A 12,777-nucleotide genomic window follows, 5' to 3' on the forward strand; every position below is an offset into this window, starting at 1 on the left:
GAGAACTCCCCACAGGGTTACATAGTAGTCAGTAGTCTTGCCTAGAGAACTCCCCACAGAGTTACATAGTAGTTAGTAGTCCTGCCTAGAGAACTTCCCACATAGTTACATAGTAGTCAGTAGTCCTGCCTAGAGAACTCCCCATAGAGTTACATAGCAGTTAGTAGTCCTGCTTAGAAAACTCCCCACATAGTTACATAGTAGTCAGTAGTCCTATCTAGAGAACTCCCCACAGAGTTACATAGTTGTCAGTAGTCCTGCCTAGAGAACTCCCCGCAGAGTTACATTGTAGTCAGTAGTCCCATCTAAAAAGTTTTTTAAAAACTACTCACAATCGCTTCAGTACACACTTGAACTTACAGATTGTGAACACATTCTGCCAGATATGAGTTGGTGTAAGTTTGGGAGAAAGCTACGGTAAAACTCAACATTACCAATGGTCTCATATTTTTTGACCATGCTTAAAATAAAAGAGATGTTCCTTAATTTTGTGTTATGTAACTTATGTAACTTATGAAAACGCTTCACCCAAAATGATGCTAACACATTTACTAGACCCCTGGCAATAGTAGTATATATGATATTCCATAAAACGCAGACAATAATCTATGCTGGCTCTATGCATGCGTAGAAGCATAAAAATATGCAGCATGCATGCTGCTTATCAAACAGCTAGTCTAAAGAATACACCATTGTATGACACTTGACGTCTTTACAAAAGATACACCATTGTATGACACTTGACGTCTTTACAAAGGATACACCATTGTATGACACTTGACGTCTTTACAAAGGATACACCATTGTATGACACTTGACGTCTTTACAAAGGATACACCATTGTATGACACTTGACGTCTTTACAAAGGATACACCATTGTATGACACTTGACATCTTTACAAAGGATACACCATTGTATGACACTTGACGTCTTTACAAAGGATACACCATTGTATGACACTTGACGTCTTTACAAAGGATACACCATTGTATGACACTTGACGTCTTTACAAAGGATACACCATTGTATGACACTTGACATCTTTACAAAGGATACACCATTGTATGACACTTGACGTCTTTACAAAGGATACACCATTGTATGACACTTGACGTCTTTACAAAGGATACACCATTGTATGACACTTGACGTCTTTACAAAGGATACACCATTGTATGACACTTGACATCTTTACAAAGGATACACCATTGTATGACACTTGACATCTTTACAAAGGATACACCATTGTATGACACTTGACGTCTTTACAAAGGATACACCATTGTATGACACTTGACGTCTTTACAAAGGATACACCATTGTATGACACTTGACGTCTTTACAAAGGATACACCATTGTATGACACTTGACGTCTTTACAAAGGATACACCATTGTATGACACTTGACGTCTTTACAAAGGATACACAATTGTATTACACTTGACGTCTTTACAAAGGATACAGAATTGTATGGCACTTGACGTCTTTATAAATCAATTTTCAACACCTCCTGATATTAACAACAGCCTGTTGCCACTCAGCTGGAATGATCATCAAAAAATAACTAAACACCCATATTATATTTCACTTTAGAGCTACGACTAACGAGGTACGAGTAACTCAACACCTTGTTGTTTATTTGTAGAGCTGCAGCAAGCTGAGAAATGTGTGTAAAAGCACAGTCTAGCCAAGGGTAAATGATACTAATAATGATAATATCCGCATAAAAACTGCAGAGATGGAACACAGACTATTCATGATTGAAGGTTAGTAGTAATCAATGACAGTTAATCTGTGAAGAAGGACTAGGGATGAAACTGAAGATACATTCAGGTTAGACATAGAGAAAGGTTGTGGAAGCATCAGTTGGTCATAGAGAGAAGTTGTGGAAGCATCAGTGGAAGCATCAGTCATAGAGAGAGAGATTGTGGAAGCATCAGCTGGTCATAGAGAGAGGTTGTGGAAGAAGGGTGGTGAGATATAGGAAGGTCATTGACAAAGGTGGGCAGAACAAAAGCTAGTTAACAATTTCATGTTTTAACATGATGCTAAGACGCTGCTACGATGTTGATACGATGCTGCTACGATGTTGATATGATGATGATATGATGCTGCTATGATGTTGATACGATGCTGCTACGATGTTGATATGATGATGATATGATGCTGCTATGATGTTGATATGATGGGTCTATGATGTTGATATGATGATGCTACGATGTTGATACGATGCTGTTACGATGCTGCTACGATGCTGCCATTATGCTATGACAAAGATAAGAATAGCATTTCCATTTTTTGAGCATGACTCAAATACACTAGATGTTATATGAGAGATGTGAAGGCAATAGAACTATAACAGCATGTTTTATGATAGATTTGAAAGCAATAGAACTATTATTGTTTTGAAGGCTTAGAATTGCGAGTGAACACGCCTTGAGTTGTTTTTAATGACAATAATGTAGCATCACTATCCATCGTTTTTTATGACGTCATCAAACCGTTTTCACATGCGTTCGTTCACGAATAAAACCACTATATTTGTAGAAAACGATAGTTTTTCTTTTATTTAATAGTAATTTTTGGTGTTGTTTTATTACTGTAACAAAAAATTTGCAAACAAAAGCATCGTTTTCAAAAATTCATTGCAAAAGCTTCGTGCTTTTAACGATAAAATTGTCTATAGAGATGGCTATCAACGATAAAATGACGTCACGAAAAAACGGAGGATTCTGCTACTTCCGGAAATTCAGCTTTCCATTCATGATTGCAAACATTGACAAAACTCCCTAATGAACTGGAGTGCAATGACATGTACCACTTTTACTTTTTTGTATGGAAGCCCATTAGTGGTACAAGAGTTTTGTTCCAAGCCGGATCTTTAGAGATCAAAGTTTACATAATAGGAGATTTACTATATGGGAGTGTCTAGTCTTTAGATATCAGAGTTTACATAATAGGAGGTTTACTATATGGGAGTGTCTAGTCTTTAGAGATCAGAGTTTACATAATAGGAGGTTTACTATATGGGAGTGTCTAGTTTTTATAGATCAGAGTTTACATAATAAGAGGTTTACTATATGGGAGTGTCTAGTCTTTGTAGATCAGAGTTTACATAATAGTAGGTTTACTATATGGGAGTGTATAGTCTTTATAGATCAGAGTTTACATAATAGGAGGTTTACTATATGGGAGTGTCTAGTCTTTGTAGATCAGAGTTTACATAATAGTAGGTTTACTATATGGGAGTGTCTAGTCTTTATAGATCAGAGTTTACATAATAAGAGGTTTACTATATGTGGGTGTCTAGTCTTTATAGATCACGACTTACATAATAGGAGGTTTACTATATGGGAGTGTCTAGTATTTAGAGATCAGAGTTTACATAATATGAGGTTTACTATATGGGAGTGTCTAGTCTTTATAGATCAGAGTTTACATAATAAGAGGTTTACTATATGGGGGTGTCTAGTCTTTATAGATCACAGCTTACATAATAGGAAGTTTACTATATGGGAGTGTCTAGTATTTAGAGATCAGAGTTTACATAATAGGAGGTTTACTATATGGGAGTGTCTAGTCTTTATAGATCAGAGTTTACATAATAAGAGGTTTACTATATGGGGGTGTCTAGTCTTTATAGATCACAGCTTACATAATAGGAGGTTTACTATATGGGAGTGTCTAGTATTTAGAGATCAGAGTTTAGATAATATGAGGTTTACTATATGGGAGTGTCTAGTCTTTATAGATCAGAGTTTACATAATAGGAGGTTTACTATATGGGAGTGTCTAGTCTTTATAGATCAGAGTTTACATAATATGAGGTTTACTATATGGGGGTGTCTAGTCTTTATAGATCAGAGTTTACATAATAGGAGGTTTACTATATGGGAGTGTCTAGTCTTTATAGATCAGAGTTTACATAATAAGAGGTTTACTATATGGGAGTGTCTAGTCTTTATAGATCAGAGTTTACATAATATGAGGTTTACTATGTGGGGGTGTCTAGTCTTTATAGATCATGGCTTACATAATAGGAGGTTTACTATATGGGAGTGTCTAGTCTTTGTAGATCAGAGTTTACATAATAGAGGTTTACTATATGGGAGTGTCTAGTCTTTATAGATCAGAGTTTACATAATAGGAGGTTTACTATATGGGAGTGTCTAGTCTTTGTAGATCAGAGTTTACATAATAGGAGGTTTACTATATGGGAGTGTCTAGTCTTTAGAGATCACAGTTTACATAATAGGAGATTTACTATATGGGAGTGTCTAGTCTTTAGAGATCATAGTTTACATAATAGGAGATTTACTATATGGGAGTGTCTAGTCTTTAGAGATCAGAGTTTACATAATAGGAGGTTTACTATATGGGAGTGTCTAGTCTTTGTAGATCAGAGTTTACATAATATGAGGTTTATTATATGGGAGTGTATAGTCTTTAGAGATCACAGTTTACATAATAGGAGATTTACTATATGGGAGTGTCTAGTCTTTAGAGATCATAGTTTACATAATAGGAGATTTACTATATGGGAGTGTCTAGTCTTTAGAGATCACAGTTTACATAATAGGAGATTTACTATATGGGAGTGTCTAGTCTTTAGAGATCAGAGTTTACATAATAGGAGGTTTACTATATGGGAGTGTCTAGTCTTTATAGATCAGAGTTTACATAATAAGAGGTTTACTATATGTGGGTGTCTAGTCTTTATAGATCACGACTTACATAATAGGAGGTTTACTATATGGGAGTGTCTAGTATTTAGAGATCAGAGTTTACATAATATGAGGTTTACTATATGGGAGTGTCTAGTCTTTATAGATCAGAGTTTACATAATAAGAGGTTTACTATATGGGGGTGTCTAGTCTTTATAGATCACAGCTTACATAATAGGAAGTTTACTATATGGGAGTGTCTAGTATTTAGAGATCAGAGTTTACATAATAGGAGGTTTACTATATGGGAGTGTCTAGTCTTTATAGATCAGAGTTTACATAATAAGAGGTTTACTATATGGGGGTGTCTAGTCTTTATAGATCACAGCTTACATAATAGGAGGTTTACTATATGGGAGTGTCTAGTATTTAGAGATCAGAGTTTACATAATATGAGGTTTACTATATGGGAGTGTCTAGTCTTTATAGATCAGAGTTTACATAATAGGAGGTTTACTATATGGGAGTGTCTAGTCTTTATAGATCAGAGTTTACATAATATGAGGTTTACTATATGGGGGTGTCTAGTCTTTATAGATCAGAGTTTACATAATACGAGGTTTACTATATGGGAGTGTCTAGTCTTTATAGATCAGAGTTTACATAATAAGAGGTTTACTATATGGGAGTGTCTAGTCTTTATAGATCAGAGTTTACATAATATGAGGTTTACTATGTGGGGGTGTCTAGTCTTTATAGATCATGGCTTACATAATAGGAGGTTTACTATATGGGAGTGTCTAGTCTTTGTAGATCAGAGTTTACATAATAGAGGTTTACTATATGGGAGTGTCTAGTCTTTATAGATCAGAGTTTACATAATAGGAGGTTTACTATATGGGAGTGTCTAGTCTTTGTAGATCAGAGTTTACATAATAGGAGGTTTACTATATGGGAGTGTCTAGTCTTTAGAGATCACAGTTTACATAATAGGAGATTTACTATATGGGAGTGTCTAGTCTTTAGAGATCATAGTTTACATAATAGGAGATTTACTATATGGGAGTGTCTAGTCTTTAGAGATCAGAGTTTACATAATAGGAGGTTTACTATATGGGAGTGTCTAGTCTTTGTAGATCAGAGTTTACATAATATGAGGTTTATTATATGGGAGTGTATAGTCTTTAGAGATCACAGTTTACATAATATGAGATTTACTATATGGGAGTGTCTAGTCTTTAGAGATCATAGTTTACATAATAGGAGATTTACTATATGGGAGTGTCTAGTCTTTAGAGATCACAGTTTACATAATAGGAGATTTACTATATGGGAGTGTCTAGTCTTTAGAGATCATAGTTTACATAATAGGAGATTTACTATATGGGAGTGTCTAGTCTTTAGAGATCAGAGTTTACATAATAGGAGGTTTACTATATGGGAGTGTCTAGTCTTTGTAGATCAGAGTTTACATAATAGGAGGTTTACTATATGGGAGTGTCTAGTCTTTATAGATCAGAGTTTACATAATAGGAGGTTCACTATATGGGAGTGTCTAGTCTTTATAGATCAGAGTTTACATAATAAGAGGTTCACTATATGGGGGTGTCTAGTCTTTAGAGATCACGGCTTACATAATAGGAGGTTTACTATATGGGAGTGTCTAGCCTTTATAGATCAGAGTTTACATAATATGAGGTTTACTATATGGGAGTGTATAGTCTTTAGAGATCACAGTTTACACAATAGGAGATTTACTATATGGGAGTGTCTAGTCTTTATAGATCACGGCTTACATAATAGGAGGTTTACTATATGGGAGTGTCTAGTCTTTAGAGATCAGAGTTTACATAATATGAGGTTTACTATATGGGGGTGTCTAGTCTTTATAGATCACGGCTTACATAATAGGAGGTTTACTATATGGGAGTGTCTAGTCTTTAGAGATCAGAGTTTACATAATAGGAGGTTTACTATATGGGAGTGTCTAGTCTTTATAGATCAGAGTTTACATAATAAGAGGTTTACTGTATGGGGGTGTCTAGTCTTTAGAGATCAGAGTTTACATAATATGAGGTTTACTATATGGGAGTGTCTAGTCTTTAGAGATCACAGTTTACATAATAAGAGATTTACTATATGGGAGGTCTAGTCTTTATAGATCAGAGTTTACATAATATGAGGTTTACTATATGGGAGTGTCTAGTCTTTAGAGATCAGAGTTTACATAATAGGAGGTTTACTATATGGGAGTGTCTAGTCTTTATAGATCAGAGTTTACATAATAAGAGGTTTACTATATGGGGGTGTCTAGTCTTTATAGATCACGGCCTACATAATAGGAGGTTTACTATATGGGAGTGTCTAGTCTTTATAGATCAGAGTTTACATAATATGAGGTTTACTATATGGGAGTGTATAGTCTTTAGAGATCACAGTTTACACAATAGGAGATTTACTATATGGGAGTGTCTAGTCTTTATAGATCACGGCTTACATAATAGGAAGTTTACTATATGGGAGTGTCTAGTCTTTGTAGATCACGGCTTACATAATAGGAGGTTTACTATATGGGAGTGTCTAGTCTTTAGAGATCAGAGTTTACATAATATGAGGTTTACTATATGGGAGTGTCTAGTCTTTAGAGATCACAGTTTACATAATAGGAGATTTACTATATGGGAGGTCTAGTCTTTATAGATCAGAGTTTACATAATATGAGGTTTACTATATGGGAGTGTATAGTCTTTAGAGATCACAGTTTACACAATAGGAGATTTACTATATGGGAGTGTCTAGTCTTTATAGATCACGGCTTACATAATAGGAGGTTTACTATATGGGAGTGTCTAGTCTTTGTAGATCACGGCTTACATAATAGGAGGTTTACTATATGGGAGTGTCTAGTCTTTAGAAATCAGAGTTTACATAATATGAGGTTTACTATATGGGAGTGTCTAGTCTTTAGAGATCAGAGTTTACATAATATGAGGTTTACTATATGGGAGTGTCTAGTCTTTAGAGATCAGTTTACATAATAGGAGATTTACTATATGGGAGGTCTAGTCTTTATAGATCAGAGTTTACATAATATGAGGTTTACTATATGGGAGTGTATAGTCTTTAGAGATCACAGTTTACATAATAGGAGATTTACTATATGGGAGTGTCTAGTCTTTATAGATCAGAGTTTACATAATAAGAGGTTTACTATATGGGAGTGTCTAGTCTTTATAGATCAGAGTTTACATAATAGAGGTTCACTATATGGGAGTGTCTAGTCTTTATAGATCAGAGTTTACATAATAGGAGGTTTACTATATGGGAGTGTCTAGTCTTTAGAGATCAGAGTTTACATAATAGGAGGTTTACTATGTGGGAGTGTCTAGTCTTTGTAGATCAGAGTTTACATAATAGGAGGTTTACTATATGGAAGTGTCTAGTGTATAGAGATTACGTCAAGATAAGCTCCTTGACAAATCACAAAAAGAACACCCAACACGATAAGCTCCATAACCTATCACAAAAATGATACATGTCAAGATAAACTACTTAACCAATCACAAAAAGGATACCTACCACGATAAGCCTCTTAACCAATCACAAAAAGGATACCGACCAAGATAAGCTCCTTAACCAATCCCAAAAAGGACAACTACCAAGATAAGCCCATCAACCAATCACAAAAAAGATACCTACCAAAATAAGCTCCTTGGCCAATCACATAAAGGATAACTACCAAGGTAAGCTCCTTAGCCAATAACAAAAATGATACCTACCAAGATAAGCGTAGGGACTGGTGACAGGCTTTGTACCATCTTCAGGAGTGGGGTCCACTTTTTCATTAATTGGGATGTCCTTAAGTGATGGAGCTGATTTAGTCCAGTAGGCGGAGCCTCTCCATGTAACAGCACCAGGCAGACCATAGATAATGTCATTATCCTGGGAAAGGAAGATACTATAGATTTATTTGGTTCAAGATCCTTAAACATAATACTGAGTAGGTCTTGGGCTTCCTTTGGAGATGTTATATTTTCGAACGGAGATACTTTCAATGTGTACTTTTGTAGTATGCTTTCACTTTGATTGCTATCAACCATCATTCACTAGTGTTACATGCTACGAATTTTTGCGCTTCAAAGTTGTGGTTTTGATCGTAGGAATGAGGAACATGTATTTAAATGATACGCAAGGGTGGTCGCACAATTCCCAATAGTTCGTAGCTGACGAGTTTACACGCTACGAAGAAATTTTCACACAACTTCGCGCTTTCTATATTAGCCTGTTGCGCTTTTAGCTACAGCGGGCCACCTGTTTTATATCGCGGCTAACACGATTAAACTACAGTCAAACATGGATAACTCGAACTTCACGGGACCGAGCAAAAGTGTTCGAATTATCAGAGCGTTCAAGTTATCAGAGCACTGTCACAAGTCCATGTATTTACTTATTTATTAGTAGATACATGTACATATGCAAACTATAATATAAATCAAAAGCACAAATGGCTTGTTTCAAATTAAATGCTTCTAATGTAAAGTTTAAAACGTTTTTATCAAAAAGTATAGAGATTTTTCTATCACTTGAGATTGGTTTGTTGTTTGAGGTGATGTTATTGCCAGGACGTTTTTTAGATTGACATTGGCAAAACTTGATCGTTGTTGAAATGCTCAAAAGAAAAGACATCTTTTTCTTTTGAGCGTTTTACCCGCGATCAATTTTGCCGATTTTTCTTGAAGTTTATGCAAAGATTACCTTACTTTACCTGGGATTCGTTAAGAGCAACACTCCGAGGCAGTTCAATTGAAAGTTTTACGAGGTTTTACGGTACATTGTATATCACTCACGCTTTTTGAATGGATACTTATTGAATGTACACACGTATTCTGTGTTTAGGTCAAACGATGAATAGTTTTTTTAGCTAAGACAACGTATACGTTTAATTACAACAATTTTTAAGACGTTTTAAACATTCAACATTCCGACGTTGATTCAACACGGAATCAACGTCGGAAAACTATTCGTCACGGGCTAGCCGGGTCACGCACTCAAGGATTTTCGCCACGCACATACAAAACAACATGCTGTTTTTGTTTTGTATGTGCGTGGCGAAAATCCTTGCGCGCGTGACCCGGCAAGCCCGTGCTATTCATCGTATAGCAGTATAAATCAAATTTGACCAAACCTTTAGAAAAGTCGTTGACAAAAATATTTTGCCGATGGTGGTAATAACAACGCTTATGAATTACGAAAAGATGAGGTTTACCTCTATGGCTTTAAATAAAGTGATCTTCTAAAGCGATAACAACCGTTTCGGTAGCCGTTGGGCAAAAAAACAGTTCGAATTAACAGTGTTGAGTTCGAGTTATCTATAGCAATTTATCATTACGTGGGAACGGACCAAAGAAACCGTTCGAATTAACCATGTGTTCGAGCTATCCGTGGATGAGTCATCCATGTTTGACTGTACGTCTAAGATCAAATGTCAGTGTCAAAACGTGTCGAAAATCTCTCTTTCAAAATCGAAGTAAATATTTTTATTTCGGAAATAGTATTTTTAAAACACATGCGTTAAAAACAGAGCTGCGTAAGGATGCTGAAAGAACGTCACCAAAGAAGACGATGAAAATCCAACCTCCGATCACAAAGATTTAGTAATAATACGAATATTGATGTTTACATAATATGCAGTACTTCGTTGTTGATAAGATGTTTTCAAAAATACACCCTTGAATCGGAGGTTTGAATCGCTTTGAAAAATGAAATATACGACGTTTTAAACCATTTACATGCTGCGAAAATAAAAAAATACGACAAAAACTCGTAGCGTGTAACACTAGTGAATGACTGTCAGTCTATCGACTCTCTACATGACTCTCATATTCTACGTCTTTTCTAGCCAATCAAATTATTTTGAAGAACCAAAGATGAAAAATAAACGAATGAGATTTGTAAAAAAAATATTTTATTGTAGAGCAATTTAGCATAAAGAGGCTTTCAGTAAGACATTTTTGGAAAGTGATCGCTTAGCAGTTGAATAGCCTTGGTACCAGAAATATGTTTGTCTGTATGTCTGTTTGTCAGTATGTCTGTTTCTCTGTATGGTTGAAAGATCTATATAAGAAAAAGTCAAAATACGAAGACCAAAAATACTAGATACCAACAGTCAGTCAAAAACATGGAGGGGCTGTAAAAGACTGACCCAACACGACTCTCCATGACAAATACACTGTACAGACAAATACACTGTACTTGAAGAGAAATACAATGTACAGACAAATACACTACATGCATTACAATAATATTGTAATGCACCACGGATCAATTGAACACCATTGTTCACATTCTGGCATTTTTTTTCAGAATATTTCAAAAGGATCCAGCTTTGTTTGTGGTTATTGTTAATCTCCTCTGTGTTACACGTAACTATCAATTATAGTCCTCTGTGTTATATGTAATTATCAATACTCCTCTGTGTTAGCAAGCTAATCTTGATTTGGCTCTAACCTGGTCAGAGTTGCTGCCTTAGCATTTAATGATGTCTAGAGTGAGAGTTCATTGAGGAGACTAAAAAGAGGGCAATATTATTGCCCAATATTATTGCCCAAATCAAAATTAGCTTGCTAACACAGAGGAGTATTGATAATTACATATAACACAGAGGAGTACAACTGGCAGCTCGCAAGCCGAGTTCTCAAAGGATGTTGTTTTCTTACCACATGAGAAAATACTTACAACAGCAGCGAGCCCCATTCCGGCAGCGCAGAGACCAAACTCGCCAGTGACAGAGTTCAGCTGACCCCCGACTAGATTTTCACCGCTACAGGGAAGTTGGGAGTTGTCTTCAGACGTCAGCGTGAGGTCAGAGTTGTAATAGTAGCAGACTCCAAGTCCATACACATTTACACTCTCTTCCACAATTTTGTATCTGTGTCCACACGCCTGCAGAGATAAACAAACCTGCTTCATAAACTCCTGTAAAACCCCATAAATACAGATATAGTATAAACTCTTTAAATAAAAATGTCTTTAAAACTTGAAAACGTGATGTTTGCTGTCTAACTCTGAAGCTTTACCATTGTTTCTTTAAAACGTGAAAAGCGATACCATCAAAATAATTAATAACTCTATCCCGCTAAAATTTTATAATCTCATACTTCGACGTATATGAAAAATGGATTAGCCAAAATGCTGAGCCCGACGGCATTAATGTTGATTTGCTTGAATGAAAGCGCAAAATACAGACGATATTAGCATCACTTCGCCTATAAAAGGGTTACCTTAAAATTATCTCTCCAAAATTCTGGCAAGCTAGTCGTAAAATACAGCGCCACCCTCTATTTGAACGTTACCTCTGATAAAACATCACTCTAGGAAAAGGGTTGAAAATCAAGTGCCATGATGTTTAAATAAAGGTTTTACAAAGGTTATACTTACAAAACAATCCCTCTAATAATCTATATATATATTTCTCAAAGTTGGTCATATGTGTATTCGTGTATTCGTCATTGTTTGTCCAGCTATAGCTATTGAATTCTTGGAAGTTAAATTCAGCATCATGATGGATTAGAACTCACGGAGATTGCAACCTCAAGATTTTATTCCATGCACTCCACAACTGAGCCACACAAGGCGAAATGATCAAAGGCACTATCATTTATGGTATACCGTATGCACACACTAAATACGTATTATTTGAAATCCTATTAAATCTAAGAGTTCTATGAAACACGATGCTTTTTCGTGTTTTCTTGAACTTCTATTTTCGGTGTTTCCTAAGGTTCAATTGCTAGATCTGCGGTCAAGGCAAATTTTGGTTCACACCGACAATTGTATTATCTCCGTAGGAAGAGCCTCGACATTTCCTCACCGTTCGGTCAGACAAAGACAGTACGATATCTCATTTTTACATTTGTATCAGAATCGAGATGTATCAGTACTATTGTATTCAAAGTTTTGATGGATAGCTTCTGGTGGAACAGTAACTTTTTTTATACACACACACATTTCTATGCAAGAATTGTTATTATTAACTCAACATATTCAGGATTTTTATTTTGTTTTCTCAATTCGTATTAATTGTATAATTACCAAATCATCTTTTATTGT

General features: G+C 35.5%; 1 protein-coding gene across 1 annotated transcript in view; it reads right to left on the reverse strand.

Annotated features, from left to right (window-relative positions):
* Positions 1-12,777, reverse strand: part of LOC137387075 (integrin alpha-PS1-like) — an 80,541-nt gene that overhangs the window by 39,985 nt on the left and 27,779 nt on the right. Inside the window, exons 4-5 of the mRNA XM_068073368.1 lie at positions 11,404-11,610; positions 8,448-8,610 (exon numbers count right to left, since the gene is read on the reverse strand). Coding sequence (XP_067929469.1) covers positions 8,448-8,610; positions 11,404-11,610 — 370 coding nt within the window. The remainder of the gene's footprint in view (positions 1-8,447; positions 8,611-11,403; positions 11,611-12,777) is intronic.

This window comes from Watersipora subatra, chromosome 2, assembly GCF_963576615.1.
Source record: "Watersipora subatra chromosome 2, tzWatSuba1.1, whole genome shotgun sequence".
NCBI classification, from domain to species: Eukaryota; Metazoa; Bryozoa; class Gymnolaemata; order Cheilostomatida; family Watersiporidae; genus Watersipora; species Watersipora subatra.